This window comes from Mustelus asterias, unplaced genomic scaffold, assembly GCF_964213995.1.
Source record: "Mustelus asterias unplaced genomic scaffold, sMusAst1.hap1.1 HAP1_SCAFFOLD_410, whole genome shotgun sequence".
Lineage (NCBI taxonomy): Eukaryota > Metazoa > Chordata > Chondrichthyes > Carcharhiniformes > Triakidae > Mustelus > Mustelus asterias.
This window is the reverse complement of record NW_027590365.1, coordinates 230700-251004: the sequence shown is the minus strand read 5'-3', so window position 1 is coordinate 251004 and position 20305 is coordinate 230700. Positions and strand designations below refer to the sequence as shown.

Below are 20305 nucleotides of genomic sequence, written 5' to 3'. Positions count from 1 at the left end.
GTAGGAGGCATGGGTAGTAAGTTTTCAGATGACACCAAAGTTGGTGGCATCATGGACAGTGGAGAAGGCTATCTAGGATTGTAGTGCGATCTTGATCAATTGGAACAGTGGGCTGACGAATGGCAGATGGAGTTTAATTTAGATAAATGCGAGGTAATACATTTTGGGCGATCGAACCAGGGCAGGACTTACTCAGTTAATGGTAGGGTGTTGGGGAGAGTTACAGAACAGAGATCTAGGGGTACAGGTACATAGCTCCTTGAAAATGGAGCTGCAGGTGGACAGAGTGGTGAAGAAGGCATTCTGCATGTTGGTCAGAACATTGAATACAGGAGTTGGGACGTCTTGTTGAAGTTTTACAAGACATTGGTAAGGCCACACTTGGAATACTGTGTACAGTTCTGGTCACCCTATTATAGAAAGGATATTATTAAACTAGAAAGACTGCAGAAAAGATTTATTAGGATGCTACCGGGACTTGATGGTTTGAGTTATAAAGAGAGGCTGGATAGACTGGGACTTTTTTCCCTGGAATGTAAGAGGCTTAGGGGTGATCTTATAGAGGTCTATAAAATAATGAGGGGCACAGATCAGCTAGATAGTCAATATCTTTTCCCAAAGGTAGGGGAGTCTAAAACTAGAGGGCATAGGTTTAAGGTGAGAGGGGAGAGATACTGAAGGGTCCAGAGGGGCACTTGTTTCACACAGAGGGTGGTGAGTGTCTGGAAAAAGCTGCCAGAGGTAGTAGTAGAGGCAGGTACAATTTTGTCTTTTAAAAAGCGTTTAGAGTTACATGGGTAAGATGGGTGTCGAGGGATATGGACCAAACGTGGACAATTGGGATGAGCACAGGGGTTAAAAAAGGGGCGGCATGGACAAGTTGGGCTGAAGGGCCCGTTTCCAAGCTGGAAACCTCTATAACTCCATGACTAAATCAACTGTCTGCTGAAAGGGTTAACTTTTCTACAGAACCTAAAGGGGTGGGGAGTGAGAGAAGAAACTTGGCACACAGTTACATCACTTTACATAATTTTTAAAAACTTCTCTAACAACAAAACAAAGTTGATTTTAAACTTTATCTATGAATTCTTTTGTTCTCTTCCTCAACCTAATTATTTTAATTTGATCAGTTTTTGTTAGGGATGGGTAACTTCTGTTCTTTATAAACTGGTTCACTCATTTTGTTAATTCTTCATGGGCTCGGAGAATCAGAACCCAGACTTTATCATCCTTATCATTTTTCTCCTTCTGCCACCACTCCCTCTGTTTTGAAGGAGGGTCATGGGGATTCCAATCAGAACTAATCATTTCATCAGAAGAGTAAAATACTGCAGATACTGGAATCTGAAACAAAAACACAAAATGCTGGAAAATCTCAGCGGGTCTGACAGCACCTGTGAAGAATGGAGCCAAAGTTTCAATCCTGGATGACCCTTCATAACAGCTCTCATGAAGCATCATTCAGACTCAAAACGTTGGCTCTATTCTCTAATCATTTTATCGATACATTTCTTGTTCTTAGTTTTAGGTTTAAAGTGAGAGGGGAGAGATACAAAAGGGTCCAGAGGGGCAATTTTTCACTCAGATGGTGGTGAGTGTCTGGAACAAGTTGCCAGAGGCAGTGGTAGAGGTGGGTGCAATTCTGTCTTTTAAAAAGCATTTAGACAGTTACATGGGTAAGATGGGTATAGAGGGATATGGGCAAAATACGGGCAATTGGGACTAGCTTAGTGGTAAAAACTGAGCGGAATGGACAAGTTGGGCCGAAGGGCCTGTTTCCATGTTGTAAACCTCTATAACTTCCTAACATCCTGTCACTCTGTGATCCTTGTGAAATCTAAAAACCAGGTATTCGCAACAAGACTCAAAGAGCATCAGCCCACTGGAGGCAAAGTCATGAGACCGGCCAGTCCAGCAGAAAGAAACCCTCCGACCCTCCCCATTGACCAACTGTGAGAATGAACAAAATGCAGTCCTGGGTGTAATTGAGAGCAGAAACAATAACAGCAGAATCCAACCCCTGTCATCACTCGTGAACTTGTTGGTGTCTCAGCAGGTGGGATGAAACTCTGAATCCCTTCCCACACTGAGAGTAGGTGAACGGCCTCTCCCCAGTGTGAACTCGCTGGTGTGTCTGCAAGTTGGATGACTGAGTGAATCCCTTCCCACACTGAGAACAGTCGAATGGTCTCTCCCCAGTGTGAACTCGCTGGTGTCTCTGCAGGTGGGATGACTGAGTGAATCCCTTCCCACACTGGGAGCAGGTGAACGGCCTCTCCCCTGTGTGAACTCGCTGGTGTGTCCGCAGATCAGATGAGTTAGTGAATCCCTTCCCACACTGAGAACAGATGAATGGTTTCTCCCCAGTGTGAACTCGCTGGTGTATTCGCAGGCTGGATAACAGAATGAATCCCTTCCCACACTGAGAGCAGGTGAACGGCCTCTCCCCTGTGTGAACTCGCTGGTGTCTCTGCAGGTCGGCTGACTGAGTGAATCCCTTCCCACACTGAGAGCAGGTGAACGATCTCTCCCCAGTGTGAACTCGCTGGTGTGTCCGCAGGATGGATGACTGAGTGAATCCCTTCCCACACTGAGAACAGTTGAATGGCCTCTCCCCACCGTGAACTCGCTGGTGTCTCTGCAGGAGGGATGACCGAGTGAATCCCTTCCCACACTGAGAGCAGGTGAACAGCCTCTCTCCTGTGTGAACTTGCTGGTGTTTCTGCAAGCGGGATAACTGAATGAATCCCTTCCCACACTGAGAGCAGGTGAATGGTTTCTCCCCAGTGTGAACTCGCTGGTGTATCCGCAGGCTGGATAACAGAATGAATCCCTTCCCACACTGAGAGCAGGTGAATGGCCTCTCCCCAGTGTGAACTCGTTCATGTGTCCGCAGGGTGGATAATTGAGTGAATCCCTTCCCACACTGAGAGCAGGTGAACGGCCTCTCCCCAGTGTGAACTCGCTGGTGTCTCTGCAGGTCGGATAACTGACTGAATCCCTTCTCACATTGAGAGCAGGAAAATGGCCTCTCTCCAGTGTGAACTTGCTGGTGTCTCTGCAGGAGGGATAATCGAGTGAATCCCTTCCCACATTGAGAGCAGGTGAATGGTCTCTCCCCAGTGTGGCTGCGTCGATGAGCTTCCAGCTCTGATGGGGTTCTGTATCCCTTCCCACAGTCCACACATTTCCATGGTTTCTCCATGGTGCAGGTGTCCTTACCTCTCTCTTGACTGGACAATTAGTTGAAACTTCGCCCACACTCAGAACAAGATTACAGTCTCTCCCCGCTGTGAATGGTGTGATATTTATTCAAACTGTGTAACTGGTTAAAGCTTTTTAGTCAGTGCATTGGAACACACTCACTCAAGTGTGGCAGTGTGTTGATGCTTTTTCACTCACACTGACATTTCAAATCGACAGACCGGACAATCATTTCTCCTTCTGGATTCAAAGTCCGATGATATTGAGGTCCCAAGGAATATGACTCTGTCACGTCTAGACATGACGTTTGAGATTTCGACCTGTGATTCCTCTTTCAATATCCTGTAAAACGAGTTTACAAAAGTCATCAGTGTCAGTACAGCATAGAAATTCAGAACAGACAATTTCTATAGAACATAGAACATAGAACATTACAGCGCAGAACAGGCCCTTCGGCCCACGATGTTGCACCGACCAGTTAAAAAAAAAACTGTGACCCTCCAACCTAAACCAATTTCTTTTCGTCCATGAACCTATCTACGGATCTCTTAAACGCCCCCAAACTAGGCGCATTTACTACTGATGCTGGCAGGGCATTCCAATCCCTCACCACCCTCTGGGTAAAGAACCTACCCCTGACATCGGTTCTATAACTACCCCCCCTCAATTTAAAGCCATGCCCCCTCGTGCTGGATTTCTCCATCAGAGGAAAAAGGCTATCACTATCCACCCTATCTAAACCTCTAATCATCTTATATGTTTCAATAAGATCCCCTCTTAGCCGCCGCCTTTCCAGCGAAAACAATCCCAAATCCCTCAGCCTCTCCTCATAGGATCTCCCCTCCATACCAGGCAACATCCTGGTAAACCTCCTCTGCACCCTCTCCAAAGCCTCCACATCCTTCCTGTAATGTGGGGACCAGAACTGCACACAGTACTCCAAGTGCGGCCGCACCAGAGTTGTGTACAGTTGCAACATAACGCTACGACTCCTAAATTCAATCCCCCTACCAATAAACGCCAAGACACCATATGCCTTCTTAACAACCTTATCTACTTGATTCCCAACTTTCAGGGATCTATGCACACATACACCTAGATCCCTCTGCTCCTCCACACTATTCAAAGTCCTCCCGTTAGCCCTATACTCAACACATCTGTTATTCCTACCAAAGTGAATTACCTCACACTTCTCCGCATTAAACTCCATCCGCCACCTCTCGGCCCAACTTTGCAACCTGTCTAAGTCTTCCTGCAAACTACGACACCCTTCCTCACTGTCTACCACACCACCGACTTTGGTGTCATCAGCAAATTTGCTAATCCACCCAACTATACCCTCATCCAGATCATTAATAAATATTACAAACAGCAGTGGCCCCAAAACAGATCCTTGAGGTACACCACTTGTAACCGCACTCCATGATGAATATTTACTATCAACCACCACCCTCTGTTTCCTATCCGCTAGCCAATTCCTGATCCAATTTCCTAGATCACCCCCAATCCCATACATCTGCATTTTCTGCAGAAGCCTACCATGGTGAACCTTATCAAACGCCTTACTAAAATCCATATATACCACGTCCACTGCCTTGCCCCCATCCACCTCCTTGGTCACTTTCTCAAAAAACTCAATAAGGTTAGTAAGGCACGACCTACCTGCCACAAAACCATGCTGACTATCACCTATCAATTCATTACTCTCCAAATAACTATAAATCCTATCCCTTATAATTTTTTCCAACATCTTGCCGACAACAGAAGTGAGACTCACCGGTCTATAATTCCCGGGGAAGTCTCTGTTCCCCTTCTTAAACAATGGGACAACATTCGCTAACCTCCAATCTTCTGGTACTATACCAGAGGCCAACGACGACCTGAAGATCAGAGCCAGAGGCTCTGCAATCACTTCTCTTGCCTCCCAGAGAATCCTTGGATAAATCCCATCCGGACCAGGGGATTTATCTATTTTCAGACCCTCCAGAATATCCTGCACATCCTCCTTATCAACTGTAATACTGTCTATTCTACTCCCTTGCAACCCAGTGTCCTCCTCAGCTATATTCATGTCCCCTTGCGTGAACACCGAAGAGAAATATTGGTTCAATGCTTCACCAATCTCCTCCGGTTCCACACATAACTTCCCTCTGCCATCTATAACTGGCCCTAAACTTGCCCTAACCAACCTTCTGTTCTTGACATACCTATAGAACGCCTTAGGATTCTCTTTAACCCTATCCGCCAAAGTCTTCTCATGTCCCCTTTTAGCCCTTCTAAGCTCGCTCTTCAACTCCCTCTTAGCCAATCTAAAGCTTTCTAGTGCACTACCCGAGTGCTCACGTCTCATCCGAACATAAGCCTCCTTTTTCTTTTTAACCAACAAAGAAACTTTTTTGGTGCACCACGGTTCCCTAGCCCTACCAATTCCTCCTTGCCTGACAGGGACATACCTATCACAGACTCGCAGTAGCTGCTCCTTGAAAAAACTCCACATGTCGGACGTTCCCAGTCCCTGTAATCTCCTAGTCCAACCTATGTTTCCTAATTCTCTCCTAATAGCCTCATAATTACCCTTCCCCCAGCTAAAACCACTGGCCCGAGGTTCATGCCTATCCCTTTCCATCACTAAGGTGAACGTAACCGAATTGTGGTCACTATCACCAAAATGCACACCAACTTCCAAGTCTAGCACCTGGTCTGGCTCATTTCCCAGCACCAGATCCAATATAGCCTCACCTCTAGTTGGCCTGTCTACATACTGAGTCAAAAAACCTTCCTGCACGCTTTGAACAAAAACTGACCCCTCTAACGAGCTAGAGCTATAACAATTCCAGTCAATATTAGTCAAGTTAAAATCCCCCATAACAATTGCCCTATTACTTTCACTCCTAAGCAGGATTGACTCCGCAATCCTTTCCTCAACCTCTCTAGAACTTTTAGGAGGTCTATAAAAGACTCCCAACAGGGTGACCTCTCCTCTCCTATTTCTAATCTCCGCCCATACTACCTCAACAGATAAGTCCTCATCAAACCTCCTCTCTGACACTGTGATACAATCTCTGACCAATAATGCTACCCCTCCCCCTCTTCTACCTCCTTCCCTACTTCGACTAAAACATTTGAACCCCGGGACCTGCAGCATCCATTCCTGCCCCTGCTCTATCCATGTCTCTGAAATAGCCACAACATCGAAGTCCCAGGTACTGATCCACGCTGCAAGTTCACCCACTTTATTGCGAATACTCCTGGCATTGAAGTATACACATTTCAAACCCTGCTCCACCCCACCTCTGCAATGCCGTGCATTGCAGTCCCCATCCATGCATCCCTCACTTTCAGCCCCACTACTCAGGATCCCTCCCCCCCCCCGAATCAGTTTAAACCTCCCTGCATGGCCTTAGCAAATTTACCCCCCAGGATATTGGTCCCCTTCTGATTAAGGTGTAGACCATCCTTCTCATAGAGGTCACACCTTCCCCAGTACGAGCCCCAATTGCTTAAGTACCTGAACCCCTCCCTCCTGCACCATCCCCTCAGCCATGAATTCAAACCTTCCCTCTCCCTATTCCTCTCTAAACTATCCCGTGGTACAGGCAAGAGTCCAGAGATAACCACTCTGTCAGTCTTGGCCTTTAGTTTCCACCCCAACTCCATAAATCCCTGCCTAATATCCCCTTCCCCTATCCTCCCTATGTCGTGTGTCCCCACATGTACAATAACTTGTGGTTTATCTCCCTCCCCCCTAAGAGTCCTGAATACCCTGTCAGACACATCCCGGACCCCAGCCCCTGGTAGGCAACACACCAACCCTGAGTCCCTACCTTTAGTTCCGACCCTCCTATCTGTCCCCTTAATTGTGGAGTCCCCAATCACAAGGCCCAGTCTTTTACAGCCCCTAACCACCTGAGCTTTCTCACTCGGCTCACCCCCAGAGATCTGCTCTCTATGCTCAGTTGATTCCTCCTCAACTGTAGCCTCCAGCACCGAAAACCTATTATGGAGGGGAACCGCCCCAGGGGATTGTCTTCCCGATTGCTTCTTACCCCTCCTCCTGGCATTGACCCAAGCCTCATTTCTAGGAGTTACTATTTCTCTATAACTCCTATCAACTTCCACCTCCGCCTCCCGAATTATGCGGAGTTCCTCTACCTCCCCCTCCAGCTCCTTTACACGCTCCTCCAGAAGCTGCAATCTAATGCACTTCTTACAACTAAAATCTCCTGAAACACTACTGGATTTCCTCACCACATACATCCCACAGGAGATGCAGCATACTGCCTGAACTGCCATCCCTGAAGCCATTACCAGCAAGAAAAAAAGAAAACAAAAAACTTCCCCACACTTATAATTAGGTTAGAGGAGGATGGAAGGGTGGGATCCTCTACCAGTGTAGAGGATCGGGTATCTCCTCTGCACCAAATTATAGGAAAAAAAAAAACTACTACTGAGGGGGAACCTCCCAGGTAACTGACTTTTAAAGTTAAAATAAAAACCCTTCCCAGACTCCTTTGCTGCCCACTTCTAGTTTTCACTTTAAACTTGAAAAACTGCTGTTAAAGTAAAGGCCAAAAAAATACACACACTAGCTGACTAATTAAATAAATAAACAATTCAATTAATCCAATTAATCTCTTACCAGCACTGCTGCTTTTCAATCACCCCTCTCAGCTTGCTCCAGTGGATCAATGAGAACATTCTTGCCTCTCTCATTCCCCAAAAGCTGTAAATCTCCATCCCACACACTGTCTCCCCATTCTCAGCAGGTCTGGCAGCATCTGTATGGAGAGAAAAGAACAGATGTTTCAGAGCTTTGACAAAGGGTCATCTAGACAAGAAACATCAGCCCTTGATGTAGGAAGAGAGATTCCTATTCGCTGATTCAGGCAGGCTCCATTGTGACGTCACAATGCGGAAGTTGTCCAATGAGCTTCAGATTGAAACTTCCTCCTCTGGACAACATCTGGGAGGAAATCAATGTTTCCCCCTTTCCATTTCTTTTCTCATTCTGGGGGAAATTGGGGACTTGCAGCAACTGAAGGGAATGAAGTGAATTCGGTCTGTATATTCCACACATTTTTACTCCAGTAATGTAGACTCATCAAAGCGGGTCCAGATAAAAGCTGGAATAAGGACACTTTGCCTGAATGCACGAAGCATTCGGAACAAGGTAAATGAGTTGATGGTGCAAATCAGCACAAGTGGGTACGATCTAGTGGCCATTACAGAAACGTGGCTGAAAGGTGACCAGGACTGGGAGATGAATATCCAGGGGTATCAGGCGTTTAGGAAGAATAGACAGGAAGGAAAAGGTGGTGGGGTCGCGCTATTAATAAGAGATAATATCAGGGTAGTACTGAGGGATGACATAGGCTCTGAGGAACAAAACGTGGAATCATTATGGGTAGAGATGAGGAATAGTAGAGGGAGAAAGACACTAGTAGGTGTGGTATATTGGCCCCCAAATAATAATGTTGAGGTAGGGAGGGCTATAAACAAGCAGATAAGGGATGCGTGTAAAAACGGAACGGCAATAATCATGGGGGACTTCAACATGCACATTGACTGGCAGACTCAAGTCGGTAAGGGTGGAATGGAGGAAGAGTTCTTAGAATGCTGTCGGGATAGTTTCCTTGAACAGCATGTTACGGAACCGACGAGGGAACGAGCTATTTTGGATCTGGTATTGTGTAACGAGGTAGGTAGAATTAAGGATCTTATTGTGAAGGACCTTCTTGGGTCTAGTGACCACAATATGGTCGAATTTCTGATTCAGATGGAAGAGGAGAAAGTTTGGTCCCAAACCAGTGTCCTCTGTTTGAACAGAGGGAAATATGATAGGATGAGGGATGAATTGGCTAAGGTAGACTGGGAGAGCAGGCTGGCAGGTAGGATAGCTGAGAACAGTGGAGGATTTTTAAGGAGATCCTTTTCAGTTCTCAGCAAAAATATATTCCAGCAAAAAACAAGGATTGTAAGAAAAGGGAGAACCAGCCGTGGATAACGAAGGAAATAAAGGAGAGTATTAAAATAAAAACAGCTGCGTACAGAGTGGCCAAAAATAGTGGAGAAACAAGTGATTGGGAAAAATTTAAGAAACAACAAAGAGAAACTAAGAAAGTGATAAAGAAAGGAAGGATAGACTATGAAGCTAGGCTAGCAATTAATATAAAAAATGATAGTAAAAGTTTTTATAAATATATAAAAAGGAATAGAGTGGCTAGAGTGAATGTTGGACCCTTGGAGGACGAGAGGGGGGAGTTAATAGTGGGAAATGAGGATATGGCTGAGTCTTTAAATAAGTTTTTTGTGTCGGTCTTCACGGTGGAGGACACAAATAGTTTGCCAAATATTAACGATAGAGGGTTGGCAGCAGGAGAAATACTTAATACAATTAATGTTACCAGAGAGGCAGTGCTGGGTAGACTAATGGGACTGAAGGTGGACAAGTCCCCGGGTCCGGATGGAAAGCATCCCAGGGTATTGAAAGAAATGTCAGAGGTAATAGTGGATGCGTTAGTGATTATTTATCAAAACTCGTTGCATTCTGGGGTAGTGCGGTTGATTGGAAAACGGCTAATGTTACGCCGCTGTTTAAAAAAGGAAGGAGACAAAAGGCGGGTAACTATAGGCCGGTCAGCTTAACGTCTGTAGTAGGGAAAATGCTGGAATCCATTATTAAAGAGGAGATAGCAGGGCATCTGGATAGAAATGGTTCGATCAATCAGACGCAGCATGGATTCATGAGGGGAAAGTCGTGCTTGACGAACATGTTGGATTTTTATGAAGATGTGACTAGGGCGGTTGATGGAGGAGAACCGGTGGATGCGGTGTTTTTGGATTTCCAAAAGGCGTTTGATAAGGTGCCCCATAAAAGGCTGCTGAAGAAGATTAGGGCACACGGAGTTGGGGGTAGTGTGTTAAAGTGGATTGGGGACTGGCTATCCGACAGGAAGCAAAGAGTCGGAATAAATGGGTGTTTTTCCGGTTGGAGGAAGGTAACTAGTGGCGTGCCGCAGGGATCGGTACTCGGGCCGCAACTGTTTACCATTTATATAGATGATCTGGAGGAGGGGACGGAGTGTAGGGTAACGAAGTTTGCAGACGACACAAAGATAAGTGGAAAAGTGAATCGTGTGGAGGACGGAGAAGATCTGCAGAGAGATTTGGACAGGCTGAGTGAGTGGGCGAGGATATGGCAAATGGAGTATAATGTTGAGAAATGCGAGTTTATACACTTGAGGAAATAATAACAAATGGGATTACTATCTCAATGGAAACAAATTAAAACATGCTACCGTGCAAAGGGACCTGGGGGTCCTTGTGCATGAGACGCAAAAGCCCAGTCTGCAGGTACAACAGGTGATCAAGAAGGCAAATGGGATGTTGGCCTATATTGCGAAGGGGATAGAATATAAAAGCAGGGATGTCTTGATGCACCTGTACAGGGCATTGGTGAGGCCGCAGCTGGAATACTGTGTGCAGTATTGGTCCCCTTATATGAGGAAGGATATATTGGCATTGGAGGGAGTGCAGAGAAGGTTCACCAGGTTGATACCGGAGATGAGGGGTTTGGATTATGAGGAGAGGCTGAGGAGATTGGGTTTGTACTCGTTGGAGTTTAGAAGGATGAGGGGGGATCTTATGGAGACTTATAAGATAATGCGGGGGCTGGATAGGGTGGAGGCGGAGAGATTCTTTCCACTTAGTAAGGAAGTTAAAACTAGAGGACACAGCCTCAAAATAAAGGGGGGTCGGTTTAAGACAGAGTTGAGGAGGAACTTCTTCTCCCAGAGGGTGGTGAATCTCTGGAATTCTCTGCCCACTGAGGTGGTGGAGGCTACCTCGCTGAATATGTTTAAAGCGCGGATGGATGGATTCCTGATCGGTAAGGGAATTAAGGGTTATGGGGATCAGGCGGGTAAGTGGTACTGATCCACGTCAGATCAGCCATGATCTTATTGAATGCCGGGCAGGCTCGAGGGGCTAGATGGCCTACTCCTGCTCCTATTTCTTATGTTCTTATGTTCTTATTTATTTGTCTGGCAGCCTGCATGGAAATTTTCAGCTCTCTGCATCCAGGGCAAGAAGCAGTGAGCATGGATCTGTCAATCACACATGAGGACGGCCTCAACCGGGATCTTGGGTTCATGTCACACTATCTGTAACCCCCACAACTTGCCTGGGCTTGCAAAATCTCACGAACTGTCCTGGCTGGAGACAATACACATCTCTTTAACCTGTGCTTCACCCTCTCTCCACTCACATTGTCTGTACCTTTAAGACTTGATTACCTGTAAAGACTCACATTCCAACCATTATTTTGTAAATTGAGTTTGTGTCTCTGTGCCCTGTTTGTGAATAGAACTCCCACTCACCTGATGAAGAGCAGCGCTCCAAAATCCTGTGGCTTATGCCACCAAATTAACCTGTTGGATTTTAACCTGGAGTTGTGAGATTACTTACTGTCTGAGGCTGAACTAGGCTGTTCACAACCAGGGTGAAATAGTTCATCCCAATATGAGCTTCCAGCCACGTCCACATCATCATCAAGACCACCTTCATTCAAAGTAATTAATTAATGAACAGTAATGAATCATAAAATACATTGTAGAAGGAGGCCATTCAGCCCATCGAGCCTGCACCGACAACAATCCCATCCAGGCCCTATCCACATATTTACCTGTTAATCCCCCTGATACCAAGTGGCAATTTATCATGGCCAATCCGTCTAACCGGCACATCTTTGGACTGTGGAAGGAAACCGGAACACCCGGAGGAAACCCACACAGACACGGGGAGAATGTAGAAACTCTGCACAGACAGCGACCCGAGGCTGGAATTGAACCCGGGTCCCTGGCGCTGTTAGGCAGCTGCACTAACCACTGTGCCACCGGGCCACATGTCAGTGCCATCGTCCGACTCCAGCCCAGTCTCAGCTCATCTGGAACCCTCACCCATTCCATTGTGACATCACACTCTCACCCATTCCATTGTGACGTCACACTCTCACCCATTCCATTGTGACATCACACTCTCACCCATTCCATTGTGACCTCACACTCCCACCCATTCCATTGTGACGTCAGGGCTTCACTCTCCGATCACAATCCCTGCCGGCCTCCCACATGCAGCCTCAATGGCGGCAGTCAGCCCGGGTCTAACACTACAAGCTGCCGCTCCATTTGGTACAAAGGGGGGGAACCGGGAAGTTCATTTCCGGGGATTGGGTTTGAACAACATGCTTACAAAGTCTCTTCACCCACCCGCCACATTTATCATTCCCCGCATGCCGCCCTCTACCTCGGATTTATCTCGCTTCCAAATTAAAAGTTTTTTGAGGAAGTGACAAAAACGGTTGATGAAGGAAGGGCCGTGGATGTCGTCTATATGGATTTCAGTAAGGCATTTGACAAAGTCCCACATGGCAGGTTGGTTAAGAAGGTTAAGGCTCATGGGATACAAGGAGAAGTGGCTCGATGGGTGGAGAACTGGCTTGGCCATAGGAGACAGAGGGTAGTGGTCGAAGGGTCTTTTTCCGGCTGGAGGTCTGTGACCAGTGGTGTTCCGCAGGGCTCTGTACTGGGACCTCTGCTATTTGTGATATATATATAAATGATTTGGAAGAAGGTGTAACTGGTGTAATCAGCAAGTTTGCGGATGACACAAAGATGGCTGGAATTGCGGATAGCGAAGAGCATTGTCGGGCAATACAGCAGGATATAGATAGGCTGGAAAATTGGGCGGAGAGGTGGCAGATGGAATTTAATCCGGATAAATGCGAAGTGATGCATTTTGGAAGAAATAATGTAGGGAGGAGTTATGCAATAAATGGCAGAGTCATCAGGAGTATAGAAACACAGAGGGACCTAGGTGTGCAAGTCCACAAATCCTTGAAGGTGGCAACACAGGTGGAGAAGGTGGTGAAGAAGGCATATGGTATGCTTGCCTTTATAGGACGGGGTATAGAGTATAAAAGCTGGAGTCTGATGATGCAGCTGTATAGAACGCTGGTTAGGCCAGTTCTGGTCGCCGCACTACCAGAAGGACGTGGAGACATTGGAGAGAGTGCAGAGAAGGTTTACCAGGATGTTGCCTGGTATGGAGGGTCTTAGCTATGAGGAGAGATTGGGTAGACTGGGGTTGTTCTCCTTGGAAAGACGGAGAATGAGGGGAGATCTAATAGAGGTATACAAGATTATGAAGGGTATAGATAGGGTGAACAGTGGGAAGCTTTTTCCCAGGTCGGAGGTGACGATCACGAGGGGTCACGGGCTCAAGCTGAGAGGGGCGAAGTATAACTCAGACATCAGAGGGACGTTTTTTACACAGAGGGTGGTGGGGGCCTGGAATGCGCTGCCAAGTAGGGTGGTGGAGGCAGGCACGCTGACATCGTTTAAGACTTACCTGGATAGTCACATGAGCAGCCTGGGAATGGAGGGATACAAACGATTGGTCTAGTTGGACCAAGGAGCGGCACAGGCTTGGAGGGCCGAAGGGCCTGTTTCCTGTGCTGTACTGTTCTTTGTTCTTTGTTCTTTAAAACCGTCCGTCCGTCGCCATTACCCGCACTGCGAATGCTTCAGGTCCCGCCCCTCCTTCACTCCGATTGGTTGGCGGACCAGCCGCTCCAGCTCGGTCCTCCAGACCCGCCCCCTCTTCCTATTGGTCCGGAGCTGCCGTCAATCAGTCCCCGGGCATTGTGATGTGGTCATGATGTGGAGATGCCGGCGTTGGACTGGGGTAAACACAGTAAGAAGTTTAACAACACCAGGTTAAAGTCCAACAGGTTTATTTGGTAGCAAAAGCCACACAAGCTTTCGAGGCTCTAAGCCCCTTCTTCAGGTGAGTGGGAATTCTGTTCACAAACAGAATTTATAAAGACACAGACTCAATTTACATGAATAATGGTTGGAATGCGAATACTTACAACTAATCCAGTCTTTAAGAAACAAAACAATGGGAGTGGAGAGAGCATCAAGACAGGCTAAAAAGATGTGTATTGTCTCCAGACAAGACAGCCAGTGAAACTCTGCAGGTCCACGCAACTGTGGACGCAATATTTGTAACTCCCACAGTTGCGTGGACCTGCAGAGTTTCACTGGCTGTCTTGTCTGGAGACAATACACATCTCTTTAGCCTGTCTTGATGCTCTCTCCACTCCCATTGTTTTGTTTCTTAAAGACTGGATTAGTTGTAAGTATTTGCATTCCAACCATTATTCATGTAAATTGAGTCTGTGTCTTTATAAACTCTGTTTGTGAACAGAATTCCCACTCACCTGAAGAAGGGGCTTAGAGCCTCGAAAGCTTGTGTGGCTTTTGCTACCAAATAAACCTGTTGGACTTTAACCTGGTGTTGTTAAACTTCTTATTGTGATGTGGAGCATGCGCAGTGTCATTGCTGTCCTTGGCGCTTGTTTGTCCCGGAGAAGCGGAGTCAGCGTTCGGCGGTGGCTGGGAGGATTTGGAAACACTTTGTGGATCCGCAAACCCTTCAGAATCATTGTCAGCTCCCTGGTTTGCAGCTGCGGGGCTTCTCCCTCCCTCCCTCCCAGGAACAGGCCCAGGTTAACGGCCCCATCCTGGCTCAGCCACTGGAGGATGGTTCACATCAGAGGATGGGGGAGGGGGACAATAAATAAGAGGTTACACTTTGGCCTCAAATCAATGAGGACTCTGATCTCTGGGAAGGAAAGAAACCCTGGGAGGTGGGCGGGGAGGATTCACAAACACCCGCTGGAGGCCCCAACACCCCCAGTAAAAAGCTGCAGCTCCCGAGTTTGCAGCTTTTTCCCGGGAGGGAGTTGGGGAAGTTTAGTGGAGACAATTCTCGGTTGGTTCAGTTAGTGGTTCCTGGAGCTCAGAAACCCTGAGTTAGAATCCTGAACCCCACACTGGGTGGTTGTTTTATTAAATACTTTTTATTTATTAATCATCTGTTGAAGAAAATATTAATTTGTGTTGAAAAATCATTTTATAGCATTTGTGAAAATGTCCATTAAAATAGCAATTCTCCCAATGTATTTCATATCCCGACAGTGCTGAAGGAGGTTGTTCGGCCCATCGAGTCTGCACCGACAACAATCCCACCTAGGCCCTATTCCCATAACCCCACATATGTAACCTGCTAATCCCTCTAACCTACTCATCCCGGGACACGAAGGGGCAATTTAGCATAGCCAATGCACGTAACTGGCATATCTTTGGACAATGGGAGGAAACCGGAGCATCTGGAGAAAACCCACGCTGACATGGGGAGAATGGGCAGACTCCACACGGACAGCGACCCAAGTTGGGAATCAAACCCAGGTCCCTGGAGCTGTGAGGCAGCAGTGCTAACCACTGTGCCGCCGACATTGCTGATGAGAATTTTAATTTCCTGACTTGGGAATTAATTCTCGGAAATAGTCATTCTGAAAATGACCATTAAAATGTGTTTAATTTACCCCACTTTGCCAGATTTCAGTTTGCATTTCAAAATTGAATTGAGAATGTCAGGGAGCAAATGGTAAAATGAGGTTTGAGACACCAGCTGCAATTATTTTCTGTGACTGATGATACCTTTGTGCCTGTGCAGGAGGTAATTCCGCTGCTGTTGTGGCACAAATAAAATGGAGTTTTTCCAAGGAACAGGCCGATGTTAATGGTCATTGTGGTGTTTCATTGGTGAGCAGAGCACGTGTGCCCATTGTGGTAACAACAGAGTCAGTGGGGCTGCACGGCCCCTGACTTGGACGGAAAATAATTGACTCCTTGATTGTACTCTCAATCTGCACATGGCCTGCAGGACTGAATCCAGCTGGAGGGAGAGGGAGCTGGGCTCAGAGTGGAGATGGGGCAATGAGATTGATTTCAGCTCAGGGACAAGAGAGAGTGTGTGGGATGGGGATTACAGCTCAAGATAAATGAGACAGAGAAATGTTTCGTGGAAACTGAAATTGTCTGTTCTGAAGCAGTTTTTTAAAACTCTTTGTGCAGGGAACTAGAAGAGGAAGATTCACAGACAGGAAACTCAAACTAAACTTCACATCAAAGTCTGACAGAGCCATTCGATTCATCATGACCTAAATATGATTGCTTTTGACAGTGGAGGGATAAATCGTTCCCTGTTTTGTCAGTGGAAGAAAATTTCGAAATTCAATGTGACAGAAAAAGAACTGAGACACACACATACACCCAAGTGAGAGTGCTCCAGTGAACTGACTGTGGATAGAGCTTTAACCAGTTACATAGCCTGAAAAACATCACACCATGGTCTGTATGTGGATGAGGCTTCAACTAATCATCCAACCTGGAGAGACAGAAGGACACCAGCACCATGGACAAACCGTGGAAATGTGAGGATTGTGGTAAAGGATTCAATTATCCATCCCGGTTGGAAACCCATCGACACGGTCACAATGGGGCTGGGAAAATGGAGAAACCATGGAAATGTGATGATTGTGATAAAGGATTCAATTATCTGTACTTGCTGGAAAACCATAGACTCAGTCACACTGGAGAGAGGCCATCTGTTCTGTGTTTGGGAAAGGATTCACTATCCCACCTGCTGTTACACCAGCAAATTCACACTGAGGAGAGGCCGTTCAGCTGCTCCACCTGTGGAAAGGGGTTCTCATGTTCATCCAACCTCAGTGCACATCAGCGAGTTCACACTGGGGAGAGATTGTTCACCTGCTCCTTGTGTGGGAAGGATTTTGCTGGGCCATCCAGTCTTTGGACACAACAGCGAATTCACACAGGATATATATAATATGTATAAATGATTTGGAGGAAAATGTAACTGGATTGATAGGTACGTTTGCGGACGACACAAAGGTTGGTGGATTTGCGGATAGTGATGAGGACCATCAGAGGATACAGCAGGATATAGGCCAGTTGGAGACTTGGGTGGAGAGATGACAGATGGAGTTTAATCCGGACAAATGTGAGGTAATGCAGTTTGGAAGGTCTTATACAGATAGGAAATATACAGTAAATGGCAGAACCTTTAACAATATTGATAGGCAGAGGGATCTGGGTGTACAGGTACACAGATTACTGAAAGTGGCAATGCAGATGGAGAAGGTCATCAAGAAGGTATACGGCATGCTTACCTTCATCGGCTGGGGCATTGAGTTTAAAATTGGCAAGCCATGTTGCAGCTTTATAGAACCTTAGTTAGGCCGCACTTGGAATATAGTGTTCAATTCTGGTCGCCACACTACCAGAAGGAAGGCTTTGGAGAGGGTCCAGAAAAGATTTACCAGGATGTTGCCTGGTATGGAGGGCATTAGCTTTGAGGAGAGGTTGGAGAAACTTGGTTTGTTCTCACTTGAGCGATGGAGGTTGAGGGGAGACCTGATAGAAGTCTTCAAGATTATGAGAGGCATGGAAAGAGTGGATTGTCAGAAGCTTTTTCCCAGGGTGGAAGAGTCAATTACTGTGGGGAATAGGTTTAAGGTGCGAGGGGTAAAGTTTAAAAGAGATGTACGAGGCAGATGTTTTACACAGAGAGTGGTGGGTGCCTGGTATTCATTGCCGGGGGAGGTAGTGGAAGCAGATACGGTCTTGACTTTTAAGCGACGTCTTGACAAGTACATGAATGAGATGGGAATAGAGGGATATGGTCCCTGGGAGGGTAGTGGGTTTTAGTTAAGTCGGGCAGTATGGTCGGTGCAGGCTTGGAGGGCCGAACGGCCAGTTCCTGTGCTGCAATTTTCTTTGTTCTTAGTACACAGGGCCAATTTATCTTTCTAGGGGTGAGTGTGTTTGAGAGGTATGCAACTGGAAAACATTTTCCATTCACCTCCTGCATTGCTGCAGTACATATAGATATCGTTCTCACTCTGCCAGCAGGGCTGTGGGATTAATTGGACAAATCTTAAAGACAGCCTGACTGGGCAGGATGTGCCAAGTGGTTTCCATCTGTGATGTATCATTCCATAAAACAGAATAGTCAGCATCAGGAGAAACAAAGTGCAAGAAACCAGTCTCTGTGGGACTTACCCAACCAGTATGAGCACCTTCAAGAGAGCAGAGAGAGGAGAGGAAACCAGTGGGAAAAGTTTTTAAAACTCGGGGTATTCCCACAGGAGAGCACTGGTTTAAATTAATTTTAGAAATAGAGAATGGCAGCGCACAAATTCCGAGGAATGCATTTTTAAAAATTAATTGATCTTAATTGCACAAGATAATTTTCTATTATTGTCTTTGATTGACAATGACGCCATTAATTCCCAGGTGCCCCTGCGGGTGTGAAAGTGTCCTATTCATTCCACAGGAGCCTATTGCGCAGGCGCGGTGCTATATCTGGAGCGTGCGCAGTGTCACTTTGCCCAGAGCCCCATGAATGCGGGAGATGCTTTTTTCAACGGGTGAGTCGGTGGGGCTGCGGGAGAAATGGAGCCGGAAGTCGGGGTAGGGAGGGAGCTCTGGCTTCACAAACACCCGCTGTAGGCCGCACGGCCCGAATAGACCCTGCAGGTCCCGGGTTTACAGCTCCTAGGCTTTTATCCCGGGAACAGGCCCCGGTTATCGTCCGCCATCTTGTTTCAGCGGGGAAGGAGAGCGCATGCGCTGCTGTCGGTGGCGGGTCACAATGGGCGTGGTTTCAGGGGCTGGTTCAGAACCTCTGTCTTCAGAGGGACAATAGAATCATAGAAACCCTACAGTACAGAAAGAGGCCATTCAGCCCATCGAGTCTGCACCGACCACAATCCCACCCAGGCCCTACCCCCATATCTCTACATATTTTACCCGCTAATCCTTCGAATTTATGCATCCCAGGACACTAAGTGGCAATTTGTTTTAGCATGGCCAATCAACTTAACCCACACATCTTTGGACCGTGGGAGGAAACCGGACCACCTGGAGGAAACCCACGCAGAAAGGGGTGGGTCAGGATGGCGACTTCCTCGTGAACCTGCTCCTGGGCCTGGCGAAGCGTGCCATTTATCGGTCCAGGCAGCGGGCGATCGAGGGGGCCGTCCGCCCTGACTGTCTGCCCCTCTACTGCGGTTATGTTCACGGCCAGGTGTCCCTGGAGAGGGAGCATGTGGTGTCCACGGGCGCGGTTGACGCCTTCCGCCCCCGTTGGGCACTGCAGGTGTTGGGGTGCGTTATCGACCCTAATAATCACACTTTGATTTGATGTTTTTAAGTTTCCTTTGTACTTTGATTTTTGTTCGGGCTGTTCCCCCTCCTTTTGGGGAGCTGCCCCTTTTACTTTGTCCTGATTTAACTTGAGTTTGTTTATTTGGTTTGGCCTTAAAAGAGGCCAACATCTGTGGGTAAAACACTTTATTTTCTCCCCCTTTCCATTTCTTTTCTCATTCTGGGGGAAATTGGGGACTTGCAGCAACTGAAGGGAAAGGAAGTGAATCCAGTCGGTATGTTCCACACATTGTCAGTCCAGTCTGGCAGCCTGCATGGAGATTTCCAGCTCTCTCTGTCCAGGACAGGATGCAGTGAGCATGGATCTGTCAATCAGCACCTACAGGAGAATTGGGAGGGTGAATATTAGATACAGCAGAGTGAGAATGGAGGGAGAGTGTGTGGGATGGAGATTTGCAGCTCTTGGGGAATGAGAGTGGAAATAATGTTCCATGGAAACTCGAACTGTCTGTTCTGAATTTCTATCCTGTACTGTCAGTGATAACCTTTGTAAACTCCTTTTACAGGATATCAGAAGTTGAGGATTTTACAGACAGAAATCTCAAACCAAACATCACATCAACATCTGACAGAGTCACTCAATTCATCGGGACCTGAATATCTTGGGTCTTTGAATCCAGAAGGAGAAATGTTTCTCTGTTCTGTCGGCTTTCGCAGTCTTTAAACATCAGTGTGACTGGAACAGGACTCACACACACACACACACACACACACACACACAGACACACACAGACACAAAATCAACTGAGATTTTCCCATGCATTGACTGTGGAAAGAGCCTCCCAGTTACACAGCCTGAAAAAATATTGCACCATCACAGCAGGGCACTATAATCTTGTTCTGTGTGAGACTTCAACTGATGGTCAAACCTGGAGCAACACAAGGACACCTGCAACATGGAGAAACCGTGGAAATGTGGGGACTGTGGGAAGGGTTGCAAAACC

The 20305-nt window shown here is 46.9% G+C and overlaps 1 protein-coding gene across 1 annotated transcript in view; it reads right to left on the bottom strand.

The window, feature by feature from the left end:
- Positions 1-20305, bottom strand: part of LOC144486603 (uncharacterized) — a 64734-nt gene that overhangs the window by 38022 nt on the left and 6407 nt on the right. The window contains 2 exon segments of the mRNA XM_078204651.1: positions 2075-3004; positions 6111-6119. Coding sequence (XP_078060777.1) covers positions 2075-3004; positions 6111-6119 — 939 coding nt within the window.